The sequence below is a fragment of the Strigops habroptila genome, chromosome 7 (assembly GCF_004027225.2).
Source record: "Strigops habroptila isolate Jane chromosome 7, bStrHab1.2.pri, whole genome shotgun sequence".
Lineage (NCBI taxonomy): Eukaryota > Metazoa > Chordata > Aves > Psittaciformes > Psittacidae > Strigops > Strigops habroptila.
Window position 1 is genome coordinate 65,131,605 of NC_044283.2, and position 27,148 is coordinate 65,158,752.

Sequence of the window (27,148 nt, forward strand, 5' to 3'; positions counted from 1 at the left end):
GGCCGCGCTCAGCGCGCGGATTGGGCGGGGCCGCGTCTGCCGCGCTCTGATTGGCTTGGGCGAGGCGGCGCGAGCGGCAGCACCTGCTGCAGGGCTCCCGCATCCCCCCCCCCCGGAGCGTAGGGAGCGCTGGCGCGCATGCGCGGCCGGTGATGCCCTGGGGAAGGCGGCCGCGCTCGGCCAGCGGGGCGCGGAGCGTGTCTCAGTGCCGGTAATCCGCCCGCCGCTGCGACTGGGCGTGCTGGGCCTGCCGCGGCGGGGAGCTGCCTGTCGGCACCGGGCGGGTGTTGGATAACTGGGGCGGGGGGATAAGCGGCGGCCGCCCAGGCCCGCGGTGTGGGCGGTGGGAGGGTGCGTGTCCTGGGTGCAGCGCGTCCTCCCTCCCCGCGCCGCCCGGCAGGTGTGAGGGGCGGTCTCCGCCGTAACGCCGTGTGTGGCGGTGGGGGGGCAGGAGGCGTTCTCGGCGCGCCGGCCGTTACCGGCCGTTAGGCGGCCGGCGGCGCGAGGGCTGGAGCGCGAGCCTGAGCTGTGGTGGGTCCCTGGGGCGGGGGTTCGGGAGCGGGCCCCGCGCCTGAGGGGAGCGCGGCCCCGGCCTGCAGCCTGTGGCCTCCCTTCCTGCGCTTCCAACAGGTCGTCTCTGTGTAAAACGTGGGACTGGGGCTTGTGTTGGGCGCTGCCTGAACACCGAGTGGCTGCTTGACTCGAGAGGGGTGGCTTGTTTGTTTGATGAGTTGACAAATAACATCTTCCTGGAGGTTTTGCTCAAGCTAACTGTAGTAACAAAATAGCTTCACAAGGCACCCGTGCAAGTTCAGCACTACGGCTTGATAATTGCGCTCATTTCAGTGTAATGTTGTTAATGCTTCAGCAAAAAAAGGTAACATTTTCACGGAAGATAAAGGAAAAATAGAAGTTTAAGAACCATGGCAGTGTTCAAGGCCAAGTTGGACACAGGGGCTTGGAGCAACCTGGTCTAGTGGAAGGTGTCCCTGCCCATGGCAGGGGGGATGGAACTGGATGGGTCTTCATGTCCCTTCCAACCCAAACCAGTCTGTGATGCTAACTCCGGGGTGCTTTTCATGGAGCAGCTTTGCCTGGATATTGTCTTTGGTCAGGTTGATGTCGGTGCAGCTGTGTGTGAGAGGAATAAGTCAGCACATGGCTATGGGTGGAAGAAAGGGTGGGGGAAAGAAATACTTTCCGTTGGCCGTGGATGGAATTGATACTGGCCCTAGGAAATGCCTGTGTGTTGGTGCTGGATGCAGAAGTTTTAGACCGCTGAGTGATGAAAGGCTATTAATGGCAGTCTTATTACACCTTTTCTGCTTGAGAATGCAAGACTCAGAGTTCCATGAGGAAGGCATGGCCCTTCTCACAGTCCATGGAAAAGTTAGCAGTACTCTAAAAGATTCTGACCTCTGTTTAGTTCTACATCAAATGGAATAACAATACCATTAATTTCACGGCATGTGTAGACTATGCAAAGACCATGGTGCAGAAGTCTGAAGGTTGCCATGCTTGCGCTGTGCACCCATCTGTAGAAATCGAATTATTCAGGTGGAACTGGATCCCAGGAGGTCTCTGCTCCAACCTGCTGCTCACAGCAGGGTGAGCCCTGAGGCTGGTTCAGGTGCTCAAGGCTTTATCTAGTCAGTCTTAGGAAAACCCCAAGGACTGAGACTGTGTGTGCCTGTACCGTTGCTTGCCTGCGTTCACTGGGGGAGGGAGGGGAGGAAGTTCTAATATCCAGTCAGAATATTCTTTCAGTTTATGCCTCTTGTCTTTTCTAAATACTAAGGAGCCACTAAACACAGTGGCTCCTCACTTTAGGTGCAATATTATGCTGATGTTGCAGCAGTGAGGCTGGTCCCAAGAGCCTGCTTTACAGTAGTACTTCTGGCTCAGTGCAGATGTGCCTACAGCACGTCTAGTAACATGTAGTTACCCATGCTCCCATGGTAAAGAGTGACCAAGCTATGCAAATATTAAGTTTAAAATTGCAGGCCTAAAGTTATATATATTGATAGGATTGTCTATATGTGTAGAGAAAGCTGAATATATGCTGCCCATCCCAAAAGGAATTGCAGGGAATCACATTTTGGAGGTATAATTATTATTGGATAAATTTCTGTGACTCAGGTGTCCCTGCCTGACACTGTTCTTTTCACACTGAAGAATGGCTGTCCAGTTCTCTCATGGGTCATTCTATAGCTATATTGCATTCCCAGTTGAAACTACTGCCCAGGTGTATGGTTTTGCAATTGCCTGTTTGCTGTAGCTCCCTGAAAGATGGTTTGGAAGTCATTGGTCTGCGCTGTTGAGGCCGAGACTGCTAGTAAACATGTTTCATGTTTGTGTGAGGGCCATAGGCTGGGATAACTTGTTTTGTTCTGCTGAGGAACTTTTAACAGTGGGGATCCTTTTGACTTGTTTTCATGATCACCTTGAGGAAAAAATAAGAAGTTTTGGGGTTTTTTTATAGGCCTTCATGTGCTAATTAGGAAAGTTCAGTAGGTTATAGAGACAAAAAAGTGTGTAGTGTGACATTCTGTTTTGAGACTAGAAACTCTTTGGCTTAGTTGAAAGATTCATTTCGCATTGTAAGACTGTAGTGCTGGCAGAGTTCACAAAAGTAAAGGATGTAATGGTCTTGTGGAAAACCATCTTTGCCTGGCAAATGACTGATAATTGTAATTGTTCTTGATAATGTTTGTCAGTGTTTCTGGGATTATGTTAAAAGTGTGTTGAAAGATCAAAGGTCAAAAAAGTGTGCCTTCTCTTCTTGAAGGAAAAGTAAGAGATATAATTGAAGACTGAAGTAAAATTAGGAATGTCCTAGGCTAGGATCAGGGGGTAGTGGTAAGACTTGGTATGAATGAAGTGAAAGCGTCAGGAGTTTAGGAAGGGAACTGTATGGAATGGTGAGTATTAGTCTGGTTTCTTGCTAGTCTATGTATGGAATAAGTGGATAGGGTTAATTACAGCAAGATTACTGTGAAAGGCATTTTGAATCTTACACGCAATACAGCTGTGAAGTATTGACAAAGAAAGATGTATCTCTTTGTCTGCTTTAGGAGAAGAGGAAGAGACTACCTGCATGACAAACTAGCTAAAGTAAGGCGTAGGCAAGTTTTATGCTAAAAAAGCAAGTCTAATACCTGATTTATGTATGCCACTTTAGCTAAGAGCTAGAGTCCCAGAAGGTATCGATATGAAATTTATCAACTGTTTGTCCTAAGACGATGATTAAGAACAATAGAAAGGGGGTGGTAAAGCATGATACCCTCGGACAAAGGTGTTCAAAAGCACTGTAAGGTGGGATGTTCATGTATGATAAGCTGAATGACTTTACATCTTCAGGGCAAGATTATTTTAAGTTCTTGAATGGGCCAAGGAGGCCTATGAGTTAACAGTATCCATAGTTTTTAGCTAAAAAGTAAAATGCAAAAAACCTAGTAAAATTTGCAGGTAACTTTTGAAATGGGTCTCTGTGTTAATAACTGAGAAAAAGCAGGAACCATAGACTTGGCGTGCTCAAGCCAAGTACGCAGCCAAGTAAAAAGTCCCACAAAGAATAGCAGGGATTGTGCTTAGTAGTGGGGGAGAAAATAGAATGGTAACATAATTAATGTAGTTTTGTGGAAAACAGATGTTTGTCCCAAGAAGGGAAGCTTCTGATTTCTTAATATTAACATAGTACTGTCTTTGGACGTTTGTATTACAGTCATGCTGGGATGTGGAGGTTTTTAGCCCTGGTACTGTTTGATCTCTGTGTGTTGCTTGATAGAACTTGCAGATGTTATAAATTGAATTATAAATAATTATTGGTGCAGTTCTAATGTTTGAATTGCTTAGCAAATCTGGTGAAGTCAGGAAGACTCTCACCTTCCAGTATAAGGTGGTATCTTGAATTGCTGGGATATTTCGGGTTGAAGTGGTAAACACTTTAGTCGCTAAAGAGCGATGACATAACTAAGAGGGTGGCTGCTTTCTCAGGCCCAGAAAGCACCTTAGCAGCAGAATATTTAGTATGATTAGTAGTGGCTAAAAGTAATTCAGGGTTTGAAAATGTCTTACAATAGCAAAGTAAATATCAGCATTTGTCTTTCTTTTTAAACTTACTGTGGCTAGAAGTTGTTAAAAGCCAAGGATAAATACCAGTGTGGTGGTGTCCTGGTTTTGGCAGGGACAGAGTTATTTTTCTTCTTAGTAGCTGGTGCAGTGCTGTGTTTTGGCTTCAGTCTGGGAACAATGCTGATAACACACCGATGGTTTATTTGCTGCTCTGTAGTGCTAACTCTCATCAAGGACTTCTCAGTCTCTCATGATCTGCCAGTGACGAGGGGCACAAGAAGCTGGCAGGGAGCACAGACAGGACACCTGACCCAAACTAGCCAAAGGGGTATTCTATACCACAGCACGTCATGCCCAGTATATAAACCCGGGGGAGTTACCTGGAAGGGACCAGTTGCTGCTGGGAATTGGTCGGGCTGGGAATCAGTTAGCGGGTGGTGAGCAATTGTATTGTGCATCGCTTGTGTTTTCTGAGCTTTTATTTCTTCTCTTGTTGTTTCCTATTATCATCATTATTATTATTGTTGGTATTCTTTCTATTATCAATATATTTTACTTCATTTTTTAAACTGTTCTTATCTCAACCTGTGGGGTTTACATTCTTTTGATTGTCCTCCACATCCTGCCCAGGGAGGGAGAGAAAGGGGGAGTGTGAGCGAGCGGCTGCATGGTTCTGAGTTACTGGCTGGATCTAAACCTCGACAGTCCTTTTTGGCACTCAGCGTGGGGCACGAAGGGTTGAGATAACGACAGATCTGACCTGAGTGTGTCAAAACAAATTTGTTATAAACATTCATTGTCTTGGTTTAATAGTCTGCAGGTCACAATGTTGATGCATTTGCTTTCAGAGTTGTTGCGTACGGTCTCAGAGTTGTGTTATATATATATCTCGCTTGCAGTATGCATTCTCTGTTTCGTTGTTTATCGGCTTCGGGGCCTGGGCTAAGGTTCTTGTTTTGTTGTACTTTATAGTGGTGGCTTGTGATACAATAGAGTTGCTGGTTGTGAAACTGATGTGGTAGGTGTTCTCAGCATTGACGTCACCTCTATACTTTGGGAGCCACGTAACAGAAACTATTAATAATCATACCTCTTGCTTTTTCTCCTGGGAGGGCCAACCAATGAAGGAGAAATTCCCCCGCAACTCTCCCACTAGGCTGTTCACAGCAACATTTGAGAATTTTGAAAACTTTTAGTATTCTTGGGATGCTGAAACCAGCCTGGCCCTATTGCTAGGAGTCAGTATGTTGTTGAATATGGTTCCAATCTTGCTTTGGGTTAAACAGCTACATATGGCTACTCCAACCCACATGAGGAGTGCTGCAGCTCAAAGGAGAAAAAGAGAAACTGCAGTGACAAGGATTTTGGCTACTTCAGCCCCTGCAACGTGCACTGTAGCTACTCACATCCCAGTGGTAAGCACTATGGCAACTCAAACCCTGGCGACAAGCATTGGAGCCACTTCAGTCTCCACAACAAGCACTGTGGCTACTCAAACTCTGATGACCAGTACCAGGGCTACTCAAACTCTAGCAACAGGCACCACAGTTATTTTAATCTCCATAACAAGCACTGCGGCCACTCAGACCCCAGTGGCAAGTATGATGGCTATTCAAACTTCAGTGACAAGCACTGCAGCTGTTTTAATTCCTGTGATCAGTACTGCAACTATTCAAACCCCAACAACAAGCACCACCACCAGTCAGGCCCTGGCAATGGGTGTTATAACTGAACCAGAGAACCAACCTGTGTCGGTATCAGGTTGCCCCTGTATGCCAGAGGAAATGGAAGCAAAAGCCAACTCGTTCAGTGAAGGAAGATGAAGAAGGGCTATTATCAGAACTAGAGGAACCATTACCAGAAACAGAGGAAGAGGCAGAACAAGAGGTAACTTCTCGATCCCTGTCCTTGACTGAGCTGTGGTATATGCGAAAAGATTTCAGCTTTTGTGCAGGTGAGCACATAATCCCCTGGATGCTCCGATGCTGGGACGAAGGGGCCAGCAGTCACAAACTAGAGGGTAAGGAATTCAAGCAGCTGGGATCACTTGCTAGGGAAGGTGGAGTTGACAAAGCAATGGCAAAAGAGAAATGAGTCCTCAGCCTCTGGAGGCAGCTCTTGTCAGCTGTGAATGAAAGATATCCCTAAAGGAAGATTATTTTTTATATATATATATATATATGCACTACCCAGGCAAGTGGACCACAATAGAGGCCTTCAGTTCCTGAGGGAATGAGGTATTCTAGAGAAGATTTATCGTAAGTTGGATGCTGAGGAGCCACCCATAGATACAGATGAAGTTGAATGTACAAGATGAGTGTGGCAGAAATTTACACAGAGTGTAATTTTGGCAACAATGAACTGGAGGGAAGCAGCGGCACCAACAGTGGATGAAGTGAGTCATCAGCTTGAGGAGTTTGAAGACAATCTCACCCCTTCCATCATTTCAGCTGTGGAAAAACTGTCCCAAGAGTTCCAGCAATTGAGAGATGATATATCCAGCTCACCCTGTGTACAGACCCGCATCTCAGCTATTAACAGAAGGCGCCCTGTTGCTTGAGAGGGAAGATATAAGAGGTACTCACCATGAGTACCTTATGGTTTTAGCTGTGGGATCATGGAGAAACATGAAAGTGGGATGGAAAACCTACTGCAGTTCTGGAGGAACAGGTATGTGAATTGTAAGGAAAAACAATGGTGAATGGAGATCCTCCCAGGAAAGTTGCTGCTCCAGTCTTTGGTGAGCAGCTTCCCGGATGGATTGGAAGAGCTGGATTTTACTCAGACTCCTATGAAGAGGACTTCTAGTCCCTTTGTACAAGAAGTAAGTGCAGAATCTTATGATTACTGTTAGAGGGGCCCTGCCTCCAGCCAGGTGGAGGAGAGGGACAATCGGGTTTACTGGACTGTGTGGATCAGGTGGCCTGGCACATCAGTCCCACAGGAGTATAAGGCTCTAGTAGATACCAGTGCACAGTGTACGCTGATGCCATCAAGCTGTTAAGGGGTGGAACCCATTTGTATTCCTGGAGTGACAGGAGAATCCCAAGAGTTGACTGTACTGGAGGCTGAAATCAGCCTAACTGGGAAGGAGTGACAAAAGCACCCCATTGTGACTGGTCCAGGGGCTCCATGCATCCTTGGCATAGACTGTCTCAGGAGAGGGTACTTCAAAGACCCAAAAGGGTATAGATGGGCTTTTGGTATCGCTGCCTTGGAGACAGAGGAGATGTCCGTCAGGAAGACCAGGCAGCTGTCCACCTTGCCTGGTCTCTCAGAGGATCCTTCTGTTGTGGGGTTGCTGAAGGTCGAAGAACAACAAGTGCCAATTGCGACCACAACAGTGCACCGGCGGCAATATCGCACCAACCGAGACTCCTTGATTCCCATCCATAAGCTGATCCACAGACTGGAGAGCCAAGGAGTGATCAGCAGGACCCGCTCACCCTTAATAGCCCCGTATGGCCAGTGTGAAAGTCTTAACGGAGAATGGAGACTAACAGACTATCGTGGCCTGAACGAAGTCACACCACCATTGAGTGCTGCCGTACCGGACATGCTAGAACTTCAGTATGAACTGGAGTCAAAGGCAGCCAAGTGGTATGCCACAATTGATATTGCCAATGCATTTTTCTCAATCCCTTTGGCAGCAGAATGCAGGTCACAGTTCGCTTTTACTTGGAGGGATGTCCAGTACACTTGGAACCGACTGCCCCAGGGGTAGAAACACAGCCCTACCATCTGCCATGGATTGATCCAGACTGCACTGGAACAGGGGCAAGCTCCAGAACACCTGCAATACATTGATGACATTATCGTGTGGGGTGATACAGCGGAGGAAGTTTTTGAGAAAGGGAGGAAAATAATCCAGATCCTTCTGAAAGCTGGTTTTACCATAAAACAAAGTAAGGTCAAGGGACCTGCACAGGACATCCAAACTATCAATTTCATTTTCCCTAATGAAAGGGATGTTACTTTTTACTACACTGTAGAGACTGATTCACTTTGATTACTTTTCAGATTGTTAAGGAATGAAAAAAATAAAATCAGTCTTACTTAGTTCTTAAAAACATACATATATTGCAGTCACATTCTTGCTAAATTTGTGGCCTGGCAACATAAGGGAACAGGCTACAAACACTGCTGTATGAACAACAGGAGGGGGAATAGAGTCTGAGTCAGGGCTGTCTAGTAAGAATTTTTTCAAATGAAAACTATATTGCTCTAGTAAAATACTATGGTGGTATTAGTTTATTATATCAGTTGACAGTTGGACTTGATGATCTTAAAAGTCTTTTCCAACCTAGTTGATTCTGTGATTCTATGATCTTTATTTCTTATTATAATGTGTTTTTTCTCTTACAGATATAATCTGGGGTAAAATTCCAATGATATTGATAATATCCTTGCAATGAAATTTAAAATTTAAAACTTTCAGTTCTTCAGCTAACTAGGATGTACCTCCAGTGGGACTGGCTGTGCTTGGGTGTCCTGATAATTAGCTCAGTGACTGCAGAAATTGAAAACAAAGAAACTCTGGATGCCAATGTTGAAGTAGAGGATTTTGACAAGCAGTCTCAAGAAGCTGATGTTGACGGAGATAAATCTTCCTTAGAGGTAAGATGGCAAAAGTCTTTAGTTAAAGCTTGTTTAATTATAAGGTATGTAATTATGACTACTAGAGAAATTGGTGGACAGATGTATTTAAAAAAGAGCAAGTTAACACGCAGTTGACAACTGAGTGGGTGGCAAACCCACCAGTCTGAGTTCTTCAGTTGCTGTACGTGACACATAGGACAAGCTTAACAAATAATCCTGCTATGCCAAAGTGTAAATTCAGATCTCCTGCCTATGGTGGATAGTCATGAAGAAGGTTTTGTTAGTCTGTGCTTCAATCTAGATACAGAACCTTTTGTTGTAACTCCTAACGTGCCATTGCTAGAGAAGACAGCAGAAAGTATCTTGGTTTTACTGAGATTTTGACTTTAGATCAGTTCTTGATTTCATCAGCTACCTTTTGACACTGTCTTTGTTCCCAGAAAACTTGCTTGTTATGCCGTACTTCACAACAGATGTGGGCAATATTCATAAATGAGTTTTTTCAAGTTTTTACTGTATAGCTCAACTGTAATGTGCCAAGTAGACACAGGAAACCAGAAGAATGGAAAACATTTCTAGAAAGAAATAGGGAGGAAGCAGAGAATTGGTGCAAGTCTGGTAAATTTCCTGGGGTTTTCTTACACATAAGGTGTGTAGCAGTACTTTAGTTATGAGCTTTGGACACAGGAAGCAGTTTTTAAAATTGCTGACTGTTGGAGGGATGCACCCAAACTGTAAAAATTAGAGGGGTGGGGAAAGGTGGTTTATGCCCCTAGGTATTTCTGATGAACAAAATCTGATGGTCTGTCTGGGTGGAACTACTTCTAGAGATATGTATTTCAAGTTAACAATTGTAATTTATGTTAGAGTGTGTACCTGTACACATGTTTTAGGTTGTGTACCAGACTCCAAAGCCAACTGGGGAAGTGTATTTTACAGCAACCTTTGATGGAGTATTGGCTGGGTAAGTTTATGCCTTAAAATCTTAAACTTTTCCTTAGAGCACTTCAACGTATAGTGGCAGGACTTCTTTTGTATTCATTTTTCTGCTAGTATCTCTATAAAAATTAATTTTTACAGGGGTTACAATTGGGAAGGCTGGTAATGCTTGTTTCAAATACAGCATAGTGTTAAGCCTGACAGTTAACATTTCAGGTATGTTGCTGGTTTTTGTGAAAACGTTGATTAACAAATGCAAAAACTTAACTGGGTTACTTGAAAAATGTCATTCACCTCAATTTCTAGCTTCATGAGATCTGTTAAAAGATTAGTTTGTCTTCCTACTAAATCTACTATTCAAAGCTTTTGCTACAATGCTTGGGAGTGGTTATTTTTGGTCTAGCTATACATAATTTATGTAAGGATACCAAGTATGGAACTAAGCTGTATGAGAAAGTAAGCAGTGTGTTGCGTTTCTTCCCTCAAATTGGGAAAAGAGTGCATATAAGTTGACTAGGTAAACCACCAGAATAGAATATCTTTTTCAAGAGAAAACCCAAGAGAATGGGTCTTGAAAATCTTCTGTGTGACTTGTAGAGATGTTTTATTTCCTTGTTGGTCTTTCTCCTGGTAGACCAAGGATCTAATTTGCCATTTACAGTCTGAAGCTTTTCCAGCATCTCTGCAAAACCAAATCTGACTGAAATTGAAGCAGAAAAGATATGTATCCCTGAAATAATCCATGCAGAGGATGGTTCAGAATGAATGAAAATAGTTCTTTGTAGAGTTAATTGTGAAAATGTAGTATTGTAGTTGATAAAATGAAGAGTTCAGTGACACTGTTGGCTTAAGATATTGCTGTGCATGGCTCGGGATAGAACTGCTCTATGCCAGATGAGGGAGGATTGCCCTGTCTTCCTTTTTTTTTTACCCTCCTCCAAATGAACACTTTGTGTTGTGTGGAATGTGCATATCTTTTGGTGACCTCAATTTGATAAGCTGAGTTCACCTTGTTCATAGTCTCAAGGAGATCGGGAGTTGGTTTGCCCTGTTGGGATTCCTTGTGTGCAATACACTCGGAATGTGTTCAATGCATAATTGCATTTGTCATTTGGACACTTTTACTTCTGCCTTTTGTCCCTTGTTATGCGTGTGTACTGTTACTGTCAGAGAGTGTTAAAGTTTCTTTGGGTGATTATTTTTCTCCTTATCATATTGAAGATGTTACACTTGAACCTTGCTATTTTCCGTGTATTTTTGACATTATATGCTTATGTAAAATTCTTGCATTTTGACAAACTTAACCTTGTGTATAAAACTGAAGTTTATTCAGAATAATTGAATTACTTTAGAGCTATAATTGTATAATCATTTATAATCTTAGGAAGTATTTTGAAATGCTATATTAGACTAATCTATTTTAATTTTGCCTTTCATGTTCTTTGAACTACACAAAGTTCCGTGATGCTGACGAGCAAAATCATTATCACATATTCTCAGCCTAGAAGCAAAAGCTGGTTTTCCTGTGCTTGTTAAATAACACAGCTTTGCGTAAGTAGCTCAGTGACTACTACGCTTTTTGTTTTAGGTGGGTGTTGTCTAAAACCAAGAAAGAAGACACAGATGAAAACATTGCTAAATATGATGGTAAGTGGTTTTAATGTTCTTTTCCACTGTATAGTTTCTGATGTTCTGTTGCTCTTTGAGAAACAGCTACCTCTTATACTGATCTTGTCTTTGTATAATGACTGTTACCCTGAAACAGAGATGTGAAATTTTGCTCATTGGGTCACTTAGTATGAAGATAATTTTCTGGTTTTGTCATCCCAACAATCTATTGCAATGAATGATAGTGAATACCCTTTGGCATCTGAATATTCAGTATTGATTGTGAATAGTGCTTCTTGAAAACTACCTTCTCTGAAATCATGTCAGAAAGATTTACCACTTCAATTTCAGTTGTTAAACACCTTTCTAAAGCAGCATGTTCCGTGTTGCTGTGTCTGTCCTACTGATTCATGGGTTGGTCTCTGTCATGGTTTAACCCTGAAGAAAATTAACTTTTTTCCAGCCCAGTCTCCAGGTCTAGTCTCTGAAACAAAAGAGTTAAACTGAATGATGTTTTTCTTTAAAATACTTTTTCAGAATGCCTGTGCTTGAATGTAGGATTCTCCGGTGGTTCTTGTACAGTTTATTCTTACAGTAGTCTAAAACAAATCTGAAAAGTAATAATGAGAAAGTTGTTTTGGTGGATTTTATCATTGGGGTTTGCACTTATAAATTCCTAGGCTAGAATTACCTCCTTCAATATCATTTTAAACTAACAGATGTGTGATCCATGGCAATAATTTTGCCATCTGAATTTATTTCATTCAAGAGCAAGTGTCCCTGCCCATTCAAGGAAGATCTCCCTGCCTGTGGCAGAGGGGTTGGAACTAGCTGACCTTTAAGGTCCCTTCCAACCCTAACTATTCTATGATTCTATAAATCAAGAACAAGAAAAGGGAGAACAAGAAAAGTTTCTGCTGCAGAAGAAAAGTATTTGCTACTGCTGTTTTGTCAAATGAACTAAATTAATGTTAACAGAAAGTGGTAAGCAAACATAACTTGTAGGGTTTTGGTGTGTAAATCAGTATAGAACAGATGGGTTTAGGTTTAGCACTTAACAGAAATACTTGCAATTAAACAGAAATCCAGTGGATGTTTATACATGCTACGGGTTTATGCAATAAACTTAATGAAATTTTGTGATGTAAAAGCATTTAGTGTTAAATGTGTACATTTTTCTGTACAATTTCATTGGTTTATGGTGGATTATGGTAAGGATGTGGTTCTTTCCTACTTTGGAGTCCATGGCTGGCTTTTTTTTTTTTTTTTTTTCCTTTGAGTTGAAAAATTCTGTTTTACACATAATGCTGAGATTTTGATAATTTTCTTTCTTTTGGCTGTAACAGTTACGATACTGGGAGTTTTACTGCTGTAGAAACAGTTACTTGGGGAAAGAAAAAAGAAAAAGCTTGTCGCTTCTTCTAGCTAAAACTGCTTGCTCTGTTTTTCCCTAAGCTTTCTCTCCTCCTTGCTGTCCGAGCCGGAACACTGGGTTAGGTGGATCTTTGGCATGACGCAGTTTTTATTTTTATCATACAACTGTGGAGCTGGAATTCTGGTAGTTTCTAATTATTGAAAAGTGCTGGTTAAAACATTCTGTCATGGGTTTGATCAAGAAACATGAGCAGCAAATTTGTGTACCATGATTTTGTATTTTTTTTTTTAACTGGGGAAGGGGGCGCAGTTTGAGTGCTGTACAGCAGTTAGTTTGGGGAAGTGTAAACTGGATGTGAGTAATGTTTTGTATCCACAGTAGGATTACCAGTATTGAATTGGATTATTATTGTTTAACTTCTTTGACATCAGATGTCAAGATTTTTTCCCTACTTTAGCAATTGGTCTTTATTTGCTTTCAATTGGGCTGTGATTTCTTTACTTCAGACTGCATTTCTTTCAAAGGCTCTGTGTTTGTGTGTGTGTGTGTGTGTTAGGAAAATGGGAAGTAGAAGAGCTGAAAGAAAACACAGTGCCTGGAGACAGAGGATTAGTGTTAAAGTCAGTTGCAAAGCACCATGCAATATCAGCTATGCTAACAAAGGAATTTATTTTTGATGATAAACCTTTGATTGTTCAGTAAGTAATCCCTCAGATTTTCTTTTTACTCAAGATTTAATATTATTAAAATCTTTGCAATCTTTTGCAAGAAAGTAATGTGAATGCCTGTAAAACAATACTGACTTACACAGTGCATTGACTTATCGTATCCAGAGCTATCAGAACTGTAAGTATGGATGATTTAGTAATCGAATGAGAAGATATAATTAAACTCTTGAAATATTTTTGGACAAAAATCTAATATTTACAAGATTGTTGAAAAAACTAACTAATTTTCAGTCTTGCTTTAGGATCTAAATCATATGCAGTTTGAGCACAGTGTTTTTCCACTTACAGAATACTTGTGTAGCTCCATAAAAGCAACTTGAATCTTGAACATGTTATAGCAGTATTAGTGATCATGAGCATCATGGCAATTTGAGTGCTTTTTTCTGATATTCAGACTTGCTCTCTTGTACTTACAGATATATCCAGATAACTCCTCTGTCTAAATTGTGTGTGTCAGTCTGGTCAGTTTCAAAGGTGGCACAAACTTTGTAGAACTCTTGCCTGTTTTTACTTCACTTTGATGTTTGCACGTTGGTTGATACCACCTTGAGACTTTCCTTACTGGTGATACCCACAGTAGCAATTGCTACTGTGGCATTTTTTGACGGATGTTGCTGCTGTATTAGCTCGCATGGCAATTAAGACCTTTTGGTCACGTAGAAGTGTTTTGACTGTAGTGACTCATACAGTCTTAATCATAATTAGGACTGCAGATTAGATGCTAATTTATAATTGTCTGATACTTCGAATGTTTTGTTTTTCTTAACTTGCCCAGATATGAAGTGAATTTTCAAGAAGGCATTGACTGTGGTGGGGCATATATTAAACTTCTTTCCAGCAGCAATGACTTGAATCTGGTATGTCCTCATACTTAACATTCACTATCAGTTGTTCATTTGGGAAATGCATAATTGTGCTTGTGAAATGTCAATAAGAAATTAACTCCTAATGCATTCTAAATTCTTAAAAGCTTCCCAAATGTTTAAATAGAAGATTGGGCGAGGTAATAATATACATATAATTTACTGCATATATACAAAATGTTTGGAATTGTGCATTTTTTACTGGTAGAATATTTGATGACATTATTCTTGTTATAGTTTCCATTTATTTTAATGAAACTTAGTGTAAAACTTAAAGTTCTTAAAATCTATATTCACACAAATTTCGAAATGTGAATTTCGGAAGGCTAGAATAAGGAGTTTGCTGTGGTTAACATACTCTTAGTTCTGCACAAGTGATGTCTTATATCCAGGACAAAGGTCTCTTGTGTTTGTTTAGTCTGACTTTCTGCAATAATAAAAGCTGTAGAATCTCAACTTGTAATTTGTGAAACACTTTTTACTGCATGGCACACAACATACCATCTTAGAAAGGGTCGCGGCTTGCGTTTAGAAACTGAAAGCGATGGGGAATCTCTGTTCCCAGGAAAAGGCCTGAATGATCAGGTGTAAAAAATTAGTAAGTGCCTCAGTATGCTGGATCTTTTTGTAGACTATTTTTTTTCCTTAATACATTGATGTGGACTTGCCTGCCCTTTCCAAACTTGCCTGCAAAGCTCTTCGTTACTGTGCCAATGCTTAAAATACTGCCTTTTCTAGCCAAGTCTCGGTTCTGGCACTGATTGTTTCCACTTCTAATATTTCTGCCACTACACTGGGGTGTAGATACAAGCTGTCTAGCCTGTGATGGAGGATATTTTAGCACCTTTTTTAACATTGAGAACTGGCAGTGAATTGTGACCTAGGAGCTTGCGCAACATAAATTTTGTCTTGACAGCATAGGACTTGACTGCAAATCAGCAGTCAGGAAGAGCCACTTAACAGTGGGACTCTTCATGAGATATAAGGGATAATATCTATTTCTGCAAGAGTCTAGGAGATGAGAACATCCATAAGAAGTTGCTTGTAAGCATTTCTAAGATGTGTTAATAAAAGCTTTAATGCAACTTCCTAGTGCTCTTCCTTTTTCCTAAAATTTGTATGCCAGTGTGTTTCTTATGCTCAAATAACATGAGTGCTAACAGATAAGTATTAAAAATACAGACTGTAGGAACACAAGTAGAGGCATGACATCTTTCATAATGGAAAGATGTGTAAATGATAGTAAAACTCAAGCTTTAAGTTTTACATCATCTTACTACGAGGTAAACCAGAAGATGGCAAATGCAGAATTTGGCTGTTTATGGCATGGGTCACAATTCATCTCGTACTGGTTTTGGAATTTCACTGGCTGTGTGATGAAGTAACTTAAAAGAATCAGTGTTCTCTTTCTCATTTTTTGTCTGGTTTTGTTTGTTTTTTAAATTTTGAAATCAGACATCTCTCACTGCTGTATGTATGCATACTGCTATTAGATAGTTAATTATTGTTAATTCTTATCATTGACATTTTCCTTAGAATGTTGAGTGTTGTAAAAGGGACCAAACTTAAAATACATGCACTTCTGTAGTGCATAAAGTGAAAAAGTTTTACTTTGCATTCAAAAAACTTAAGAATATGGACTCATTTCAAACAATACATTTATGTCAGAGTATATCTTTCAAGAAGAAAACTTCCAGAAGTCAAGTGGTCTTCTTCAGGCAATTGCTTAAGGATAAGGCAGCATGTTCCTGTGCGTTCCAAGTACAAAAATCATACAGATAGTTGAAAAAAACCAAACCAGCTTAATGCAGCATACTCTGAAGGAGCATCACTCTATCTGATATTTTCAGGGTTGTATGTTATCGTTGCTGTTGTTTAATGTGCAGCAAGAAGACTAATAAGATACTGAATAATATTTCTGGGGTTTATTGAAAAATAAAATTGTTACGAACAACAATAGCAAGTCCCCTTCCGTGTTTTAGTTTATTGTTTGTAGAAAAATACAGATACCTGGGTGTGTTGATTTGTGACAGGCATCTCTACTTAACGTAAGGATAAGGTCTAAATAAATATATTCATCCTCCTTTCAGAGGCTTAAGTGATCTCTACAGTTATTCTATTCCCTGAGAACAGAGAGCACCCAGCAACACAAGAGGACTGTTCAATTCTTCTCATGGTTTACCCTACCAGTTTTCAGTTACCTTTTAGGAAAAGGCAACCATGCCCTATGCCATAACATCAAGGAAATGAAGTATCCAAAGTTACTTCATAAAATGTATAGTATAACTTCATAAAATGTACAGTATAACACATGCTCAGCTCTCTTGCTTCTACAGGAATACTTTTTTGACAAAACACCTTATACTGTTATGTTTGGACCAGATAAATGTGGAGAAGATTACAAACTACACTTTATCTTCAGACATAAGAATCCTAAAACTGGAGAATATGATGAAAAGCATGCAAAACGTCCTGACGTAGACCTAAAGAAATTCTATTTGGACAAGAAGACGCATCTGTATACGCTCGGTATTGTTTAATTCTTACAAGTTTAAATTGGAAAGGAGAGATTAAAAATGTGTTTCAGTCCCCTGAAGCTTTGTATTTGAGCCTGCTTTTTTGTTTGTAGTAGCTTGTTAGTTCTGAGGGGTGGCTGCTTAATGATTTGGGCTTAAATGATTTAATGATTGGGTTTAAATGACTTAATGACTGGGCTTCACTACAGGCTATATAAGTGACTTTTGACTGCTGCTGTTTAAAATTCAGTTACAGGAAAGCATAGCAGTTCTGGCCAACCTTTAGTGTGAAGAATTAATATTTTCAGTACTTACAAAAAACATATTTTTGTTGAAGATATTGAAAGACAAACAACTGTCCAATATTCCAGGAAGGCATCAGAGTTCACAGGAATTCAGTTGAATCTGCAGCATGCCACATGCCACTCTCCTCCACGTAAGAGTTCCCACCAACACCTGCATCTGCAGCAGTGTGCATGAGCAGATGTTACCATATTCTCTGAAGATGAATCAATATGAACTGGTTTTAATTCATGCTACATTTCTTTCTGTACCAACGAACAGTATAGCAGAGATGAAAGTTTAATTTCTTAGTTCTTTTTTCAACCCTTCTTCTAATTTCTGAGGAAGAATAAAATCGGAAAAGAATAGGCTAATCTGTGGCATGCTATGAATCCAGCAAAATTGACTGTACTTTTGAACTTCCATTGAATAATAATAGAAGGCATGTTCAACTGCTGTGCCATGGGAAAACTTACTTTTTCTTTTTTTTTAATAGATTACTGTAGTGTGCCACCATAAACTTTCACTTTTATATAATGGGAATAAGTGAAACAAAACTCTGTCCTTGTGGTAAAGGAGTGCAAGTATTCCTATATTTGGGCTGTTCATTAGAAATTACGCCTAAAAATACTTAAACTCCAGCTTGCATTTGTTCTGTTATAATTTTTCAAATAGACTCCATAGAGCTGCATGATTCTAATGCATTCTGTGACTGATAACAGAAGTTTAAAAATCAGTTCTTTGCATTGTATCTGAAGTGATACAGGGGTTTAGCTTTTTCATTTATGGGTGTTCTAATACTGTTGAAAACTTCTAGGCTGCAAGAGCTTAATTAGCTATTATCAAATGTCATTACAAGACTGTTACTCTGCTTTTCATCACCCATCTCTAAAACTGTCATAAAAGTGGAATAGTATTTACTTTAATACTCTGTGTTGAATGGACGCTTGAACATACAAATGTGCTCATTGGTTATTAGAAATGGATCTGCATAGAGTGTCTGTTACCGGGTTTGTCACAGCACAGTTCTATGAGCCTGGCTTTTCAGTTACACTTGTAAAGTACCAAAACATTCGAAGAGAATTTTCTGTATTCACAATCTACACTTGAGGGAAGTGGCTGTCAGATTTGAATCTGAGAGAAAATACTTTGATCTTTTAGCTGAGTTACTGACGCAACTCGGGTGTTTCCATGCTTTCCAGTGTGAAACCATAATTTAAAATAAAGGAGAATTTTGGCCAAGAGGTAGCATTTTGAAAAATCTCTGAGAATGTGCTTGGATGTGCGAGAAGTTTCATTTTGGGGCGGCCTGATTCCCATCATACATCCCCACAGTAGCAATACTTAGCAATGTTTTGTGTCCAAATCCAGTACTTGAGTGGCTAGTGAGGATTTCATTTGCCTAAGTTTGTGCTTATTATATAGGTTTTGTTTAAAGATATTTGTAAAATGAATGCTTCCATTACTGCTTTAATATGAATTTCTTCATTTTAGTGCTAAAACCAGATGATACATTTGAAATTTTAATTGACCAACTGGTTGTCAGTAAAGGAAGTCTTCTTGAAGATATGGTTCCTCCAGTAAACCCTCACAAAGAAATAGATGATCCTAGTGATAAGAAACCTGATGATTGGGATGAGAGACCAAAAATACCTGATCCAAATGCTGTCAAACCAGATGACTGGTAAGGAGAACATTTTTATCTGTACAATACACTTTACGTGCAGGTTATTCATCTGAAGGATTTGATTGGTTTTACTTGGTTTTTTTGCTAATAGCAGCTGGGATATGTTTCACTGCTAGAAGCGCTAAAGTTCCAAAACATTACTGAGGTCAGTATGAGAATCTGGTCATCTTTTAAGGAGAGAAATAAAAATTGTGCTTTTTGCTCAATTTCTACCCTCCATGGTTGCAATTAATAGCTAAGATTACTATACCTGGGAGATTAGGAAGAGGGTCATTGGGGTTTTGCTTCACCATATAGTCTTAATTTACATTCAGTGATTTCTCCTTCCTCCTGTGTGAACTACGGTTCATATGGCAACTTAGGAAGAGGAGGAAAAAACCTAATGGTAAGACCTGACTGACACTTGCCAGTTGATGGCAGCAATTTCTGGGCTAAGTAGTACTTTGAAACAATGTAAATATAACTCAGATATTTATAAGCAGATAATTGGATGTCTAATTCTCATGATCACTGTGTCTAATTCTCTCGTGCCTTTGAAAATCACTCCTGTCATGCCAGTTACAGTCCTCTGAACAGAACATTGATTCAAAGTCAGGTGCTGTATTTCAGGTGCTGATTCAAAATACAGCTGCTGTATTTTCTAACATAAGTCTGTAATTGAAGGGATGAAGATGAGCCTTCCAAAATAGAAGATCCTGATGCTGTAAAGCCTGAGGGATGGCTTGATGATGAACCACAGTATGTTCCAGACCCTAATGCAAAAAAACCAAAGGACTGGTAAGAACTTGGTTCAGTAAGTGCAGGTTGTTAACATGTCTTGTAGATAAGCCTGCTTATTCTCTGTGGCAAATTGAATTGTGGATCAGAAGTCAATCCAAATCTCCTTGTCTTTTGAGGGAGTAAGTTGGAATGTGTAAGATATGACCAAGTATTTGTTTTGGAGGGCTGCTTTTAGAGAAACATGAACATGTTCTTTGCCTTTTGTTTTTTAAAGATACATAAACAAAACCAGAATATCTTTTTAGAGTATAGCACTCCTCCAAAAAAAGAGTTGCTAATGTTGGGTAAAGTTCTGTGAGCTGGTCAAAATTCTGAGATTGTTATAGCAAAATGTGTATGGACCCTAGCTTCAGACTGACTGCTAGTGTTCAGACCAATCCAATCTCAAATCAGCTGTTTGTAACAACTTGTCTTTTTCTGTAGGGATGAAGAAATGGATGGGGAGTGGGAAGCTCCTCAGATCCCTAATCCGAAGTGTGAGGCTGCGCCTGGTTGTGGACACTGGGTGCGTCCCATGAAGAATAACCCAAACTATAAAGGAAAATGGAAAGCACCTTTGATAGATAATCCAAACTATCAGGTAATAGAAATAGTCATTGTTAAAAGGTATGGAGTTCAACAGAGCAGGCAATTCAAAGTAATATATCTATTATGTAGGGTTTTTTGTATTGTAGAATGTGAATACCCTCACTAAACATTTTGAGCTTTTTTTGTGTTCTTTAAGTACATTGGAAAATATAAATGCTTCCCATATTAAAACAATTTCTCTGCTAGAAGTTGCTTTTGGCACTATTTGCACTCATATCACTTAGTATGTTCTGTATGATTGTATTCTGCATCACATTATTTAATGAAATATTGATCTTTCTTGTTGGAGTTTTAAGTCTTAACGTTTTTTTAATTTAAAAACGGAACTTTTCAGTAAGCAGATTGACTTACTAGTTAAATTCTAATGGAAGCATCAATTTTAGATAATTAGGTTCCCCTTCTGCCTACAGATATGAGGAAATCAGTTTGATATTAAAGAAAGTTACTTTGTATTAATTATGGCTGGAGAGTACTTGAATCTGATTTCTATGAGCTTAAGATCCGAAGCACGTTTGCAAACAAAATTTGGCTCTAGCTTGCATAGGTATCATAAAGCTGAATTTTCCTTCCATAAATTTTTCCCTAACACTTCTGGGTGCAACAGCTGTCAGTTTATATGCACACATAATGGGAGGGACCATATGGATCATGCGATGTAGTTCCCCTGCAGTCTTAGGCCACCAGACAACAGACACTTACCTCAGAAGATCACGTCACTGACCACGGAACATTGATCAGTGCCCTTACAAAAATATATGGGATATATTGATGAACAAAACACAAAGCTATGTGTCCCAGAAGGAGAGACCAGAGGAAGAAGTAATGCTAATATTGTGTTTTCCCTTCAGTGTTAGGAAATACTCAAGGAAACTTAAAAAGAGTGTGTTTGGAATCATCAGTACCAGCAAGAACGGAGATACTTTGTGCAGTCAGTTATTACTGTAACCCTGTGTGGACAAACCCATTAATTTTAAGATGTCTGCCCTAGACAGAAAATTGAGCTCCAGCTACCAAAATTCTGTGGGCTACTTCCAATTCTGCTTGGTTATGTAGGTTAAACTCAATTGCTTGTCTTCTTGAATAGTGCCTTTCAAATAGTCAGGAAGTTCCAATTGTTTTAAAATTTGTTTCAGAGTTTGTTGGTTTGTTTTTTTAGTGAGGTATTGGTAATGTTGGTAATTTTTTTTTATCCCCCCCCCCTTCCCCGATTAAAGGGAATCTGGAGCCCTCGGAAAATACCAAACCCAGACTATTTCGAAGATAGTCACCCGTTCAAGATGACTGCTGTCAGTGCTATTGGTTTAGAACTCTGGTCCATGACGTCTGATATCTACTTTGATAACTTCATTATATGTTCAGAAAAAGAAGTAGCAGATCGCTGGGCAGCAGATGGCTGGGGCTTGAAGAAATTAGTAGCAAGTGCTAACGAGGTATAAACTTTATGTTCTTGATAGCCGAAAGTAGTGAGGAAGATGTGCTTTTGGAAGAATTTTCTGTCTGTTAATGCTGTCAGAGTATTAATTTGTTTGCAGTTAATATTTGTGCTAACTATGATAGGGTTGTATTTTCTCATAGCGTGGCTTTTTACCTTTCCCAGATTAATATCCTCTTGAAATTAAAAGGGTACAACATTTTACTTAAACACTAGTGGGAAATTGGCTTCACTATAGTTAAGTGTTCTGCTGTTCATGGTGGTACTAGAAATTGAGTACCTGTCAGCAAATGGAAGCTGACTTACTTGCACTCAAAGACCTCTTTTGTTTGGGGTTTGTTGTTTCTGTGGGGTTTTTTTGGTTTGGTTTTTTTTTCTTTCACTTATGGAGAACTCCATTATATATGTTCTTTGCATGTTTCCCTCCCACGAGAAACGAATGAACAGCCATGTGTTTTTTCTGTGTAATAATTTTAGGCCTTTGGCTGCTTGGATATGTATTGTGCAGCTCTGAAAATAGTACACATGTTTATGGAGCTGTGTCTGTTCTTCCGTTTGGATGTGTGCATCCACATATTTTTTAGATCTCTTTCATATGCAAAGGCTCAACTTGCTCTGATATACGGGATCGTGAGCCCCTCTAGTGGCTGCCTGGAGTTACTACAGTTTTTCCGACAGTCCTGTATTTTCTTTGGTTGAGTGGCAAGAGGAGGCTTGCAGTTGTGGGAAAGAAATGATGGGTTGGTGGCAAATGTGGCCAATTCCTGACAGTTGCTGTTTGTCACAGGATGAGCAAGTCGCAACAGCATACACTTCCCATGCAGTTAGGAAAGACACCTCCCACATCCTTGCCCTTTTCTGAATTACGTGGTTTTATGTCTGGACCTACATCTATACCTATATACACAATAGCAAAAAATATTCCTTTTAAGTCTCCTCACTCCACCGTGACTCTCAGACTTCCTGCCTTTGTTTCTGATGGATGCTTTCCAGGGGTCTTGCTGGACTAGGCACTTGGCCTACCTCCCTCCCTCTACTATATAAGTCAGAACTGGGCTGGGAGGACAGTTTACTCCCTGAATAATTGGTTGTCAAACCAGAGGATGTCGTAGCACAGATGGAGCAAGACACTGCTCTTCAGGAGGCTGTCTGCAGCTCTGAGGTTCTTGATGCTTTGGGAGCTTCCAGCTGAGTTAGCACAGTATGGGATAAAAACAAAGTAGCTGGGAAGGGTGTAAAGTGTGAGCTTGCCAAGACTCCAAATGTCACTTTGCAAAATTGAGTAGTGGCCAGTCTAGTATCTTTAGAGTACTAGGTTTGTTCCTTCTTACATTTGCAGTCTGTCAAGTTGTTACTTGTATTAAAATCCAATATTGGTTTAGTCATTAAAAGATGGAGATAAAGAGTGGTTTTCTTCAGGCAATATAAAGTTTAAAATATATACAGTACAGTTTGTAAACTTACTGAAGTGTTGAGAGGGATGTAAATGCAAAATTAATAATTGTTTTTAATGTAGCCTGGTATGTTTAGTCAACTGGTGACTGCTGCAGAAGACCACCCGTGGCTCTGGGTTCTTTACATCTTGACTTTAGCTCTCCCTGTTGGTCTAGGGGTGTTGTTCTGCTGGCCAACAAAGGTAAGAGAAACTTCCTATATTTTTATTTGATTTTACTCTTAATACTTTATTGGAAAACTCTGATAATCTGTGCAACAGTATGTGCTTTTAATGTGCCAGCGATATTACTTAGCTTACAGTGGCTTTGTTTAATTCTTAATTTGAGTTTAAATGTAGATTGATTTTTAATTTGTTGTAGAAAACAGATGAAGATATTGACTTCAAAAAACCTGATATATCTAAGCCAATTACAAAGGGAGACCTAGACCAAGAGGGAGAAGAGTTAGATGATGATGAAATAGAATTAGAAGAAGAAAAAGAAAATGAAGATACTGCTGAAGATGGTAAGATGAGCAAGCCAGCTTGCAGTTTGATTAATTGTAAAGATATTAATAGGACTACTTTGTGGTTTGCATTGCCAATAATTACAACCAGTTATCTTAGAATATGCACAACCTGCCATGCTCTGAGTTGTCTTTTTCTCTTTGACAGCCTCCAGCAAGTGGCATTCCATAGCTAATATTTTTTTGATAAATATAAGCAGAAAGTAAGGCTCTTCTCAGTATTTTTCACTTTCTGGAAATTAATGTGCTTCCACCAGTCTTTCTGTGTTTGTAGATAGTGATGTGTATTTTCTCAGTTCCGAATACTTCATATATTGAACACATTTGAATGGTTCAGATACATGTACCTGAAGTGGTTGAAGTCACATTGTTGTCTTTAAAAGCTATTCCAGATGCATTTAAGTCATTAACATAAGTCTTTCATCCTGTCTGTGGGATGGTTGTACCTTGAACTATTCTATTGGTCACTGATTTTAGTAATTCTTGATAAAGCCTGAAAATAGAGTAGATGTGAAATACTGAAAACTGCTGCTTTTTTTTCCCTGAAGGAAACCTACCTACGGTTGTCATTCTAGTTGTTCACTTAAAAGTCTGAAAGTATGTGCTATTGTGAAAAGAGAGTAGGCCAAAGCTGTTAAAATTAGTTAGTAAATCCAACAGTGATCAATTTCTACTAAATAAGGAGAATTCTACTCTCTGTATTAGAGATGTTTTTTATGGGTTATTGTAAACTAGCAGTTCATTCTAAGGCTGAGATTGGCTCTCTTCCTTACTGGTGCGTCTGGAAATAGTACATTTTTAATATAGTTGTGTTTACCAAGTAAAACTGATTTCTTCTGCAGAAGATGAGGGTGAAGAAGAAGAAAATGACCTTGCAGATACAAGTCAAGAAGGCAGCGATAAGTCAAATAAATCTGGTTCAGAAGATGAGGTAAGATTGTGGGTTTTTTCCCCTAATTTTTCCTTGCCCTTATCCGACATCGCTCTTCTAAGCTCAGTTACCTACAAGAGTTTTTCTTTTGTTAAGACATAAAACAGATCATGAGGGGGGGATGTGGTTTTGAGTTGACACCTCAACTGCTCTCTATAGGTTTGTGAAACATGTCTCTTCCTGTGTAATTTTGGCTAGGAGGTGATATTTATTGTAAAATATAGGTATAGTATGAAGCGATCATGCAGGTCTCTAAACATGAAACATTTTTACAGGAGTATAGTTTTTAACAAGTTATTAAATGAATTGCAAGTCTTAGATTTGGCTGCTGCAGTAGGTGTCAGTCTCTTTATATCATGCTGTTTAACTGATGGAACTGATGTGATGCTAAGCAAATAGCCTTTCAGTGAGACCTAAAAAACCCTTAAGCTTTCAGTTATCTTCTCTCTTTTTTTTTGTTTTTGTTTTTTGTTTTCTATTATTGAAAAATAAGGTTTTAATCAAAATGGCCGTACTGGTTTTGAATTCAGCACCTGCAGTTCCATTTTTCTTGTGCAAGTTAATCCAGTCATCAGATAATCTGTAAAATGTTTTTCAGAAAATTACATTGTAGAATGGAGTTTGTGTGTGCTTTTCTTGCTGGTCAACTGCTCTTTATCCTTTCATTTAGAAACACTGGTATGTCTGCGATGCTTTAGATCCACCCACAGTATTTCTGTTGGTCATCCTGTGCTTGCCACTCCCTAAATGAGTCCCTTCCCGGATGAGGGGAGTTGTTTAATGTAACTCGTTTTCGTATAGAAGTCCTCTAAAAAACTTACATGAGGTTGCATTGTTTCAGCACTGAAATTCTCCATTAATTACCCCTTATTCAGTACGTCCCCTTGTTCGTGTAAGAAGTCTAGGGTCTTTTTTTCCCTTAAACACTTACCTGTGAACACAGTATCTGATGAATCCATTAAGATGCATGTGTCTCTCTGTGAAAGTACTAACAAGATCTGAATGTGTGTGTGCCATTACATGGTATCGCAGTGAGGTTATGGCTTGCTCCTTTGTGGGTATTTTCAGGGTGTACAAGTTTCTGTCATGAGTTACCTAGTGACCTACTTGGGAGATGTTACGTATGCCATATTCTCACTCAGGTTGCGCCACAGTCTGTGAGCTGTTCATTCCAAATGAGGTGCTTGCCATTAGGTGATGCAGGGATGTGAGAAAGCAATGCATTGTCTGCATTTAAACCAGGCAGTAAATGGGCAAAACCAAATTCCTGACATCAGTTTAGGTGTATACTGGTCTCTTCCTTCTGCATAAAGAAAGGAAAAGTCTTCTACCCACTTTATTTATTGTTAGATTAGTATTATGCAACCCTATCACTGAAGTGTTGCATTTAGTGATACTATGATGGGGGGGAGATAAAGTAGTATGTCAGTTGTGATAATTAAATTAAAGTTGGTTTAAAATTTTAATGCTAATTTTATTTCTGCCCCCAGATGAAGGAAGCTAACGAAGACACAGGTTATGGAGATGGTCCACTGAAATCAGTGCGCAAAAGAAGAATACGGAAGGACTGAGTTACTTCCAGCTAGTATTTTTAGATCTAGATGATAGTAACTTTTGCTATGGCACCTCAGTGGGCCTTGACAGCAGGCAAGTTCCTGAGATTTGAAGGAAAAAGGGGGGTTCATTGCTACTTAAGTTCCTTTTTGAATTCTCTAATCTCTTTTAACCTTCTTTGATTCCCTTTTTTTTAAGGAGAACTATCTGTGAGGAGTTGTCTGTTGTTTTGAATTCAGAATAAATGTGAGATTAGAAGTCGGCCAACTGATCTTAAGGTGAAGATCCTTAAGATTTGAAGGTTCCTAGAAATTAGTATTAGTTGGAGATAAACTTACTCTAAATATTTTTAAAAGTGAATAAATTATAATATTTTTGCAGCTCTAGCACAAAATTAGTGGTTTATACTTTTCAGCTAAAAAAGGATGATAGTATAGATGTAGCATCTACAGCGGTTCATGCTGCTATGAGGAAAGGTATTTTTTCTGTGCAGAGCTAAATGCAATAATTGTTTTTGTATGATTTAGTGCTAGCAACAATTTCTATTGTAAATTATTTATTTTAGTTGATCTTGTTACATGGGTGGTCACCTGTTCACTTTAGACATTGTAATTTATTTTTAAGAGCTATTTTAAAATAGAATACTCCTAGAACAAGCGGTAATTGATGTGACTCGGTTTACTTCTGAATGCAGGTATCAAAACTGCAGAAGTGATATACAGATGATTTTTTCAAACTTTTATAGTTCTCATGTTCCAAGCCAGAGTGGTATAACCTCTGTTTATATAGAATACCTGCTAAGTGTACATTGCCTCCTAAAAATATTTAATAACTCTTGCTTAACATGAAATTTATTAATATAGATAAGAATTTTTGATGGATTTCGTTTTTTACAGATGTGAGTAACTGGGCATTCTCATAATATGGTTTAAATAAACTGCATATTGTAAAAGAAGTGTTTTGTTAAAGTTCGGCTGTATATTAAAACAAACAATAAAACTGCAGTCACCAGAAACCTCTTAAATATTTTCACAGCAGATTGGGTCAGCAGATATTCCATGGAAGCCTCTAACAAATGAACAATTAATTAACCCTAATCAAGAAGCTAGTGCCTTCAACTGCTTGTGATGAACTATTCGAAAGTTAATGATATTGGACTCTTATTTTGTGTAAACTATGTAGAAAGGCCTCTGTTTTTGCTAGAGTTTGAGGGGTTTTGGTGGGCTGTGTGCT

General features: G+C 39.5%; 1 protein-coding gene across 2 annotated transcripts; it reads left to right on the forward strand.

Annotated features, from left to right (window-relative positions):
• On the forward strand, window positions 1-26,930 carry CLGN (calmegin). 2 transcript variants are annotated; one of them, XM_030491516.1, is made up of 15 exons: window positions 1-211; window positions 8,513-8,691; window positions 9,567-9,637; window positions 11,201-11,259; window positions 13,152-13,293; window positions 14,099-14,180; window positions 16,523-16,715; window positions 18,479-18,668; window positions 19,335-19,448; window positions 19,875-20,031; window positions 21,254-21,469; window positions 22,988-23,107; window positions 23,286-23,430; window positions 24,273-24,361; window positions 25,852-26,930. In XM_030491516.1, the coding sequence occupies exons 2-15, from the start codon at window positions 8,530-8,532 to the stop codon at window positions 25,930-25,932; spliced, it is 1,821 nt and encodes a 606-aa protein (XP_030347376.1). In that variant the 5' UTR covers window positions 1-211; window positions 8,513-8,529; the 3' UTR covers window positions 25,933-26,930. The 2 variants fall into 2 exon arrangements, with proteins under 2 accessions (XP_030347376.1, XP_030347377.1); XM_030491517.1 differs by having other exon boundaries at window positions 122-211; window positions 8,440-8,691.
• The last annotated feature ends 218 nt before the right edge of the window (window positions 26,931-27,148 follow it).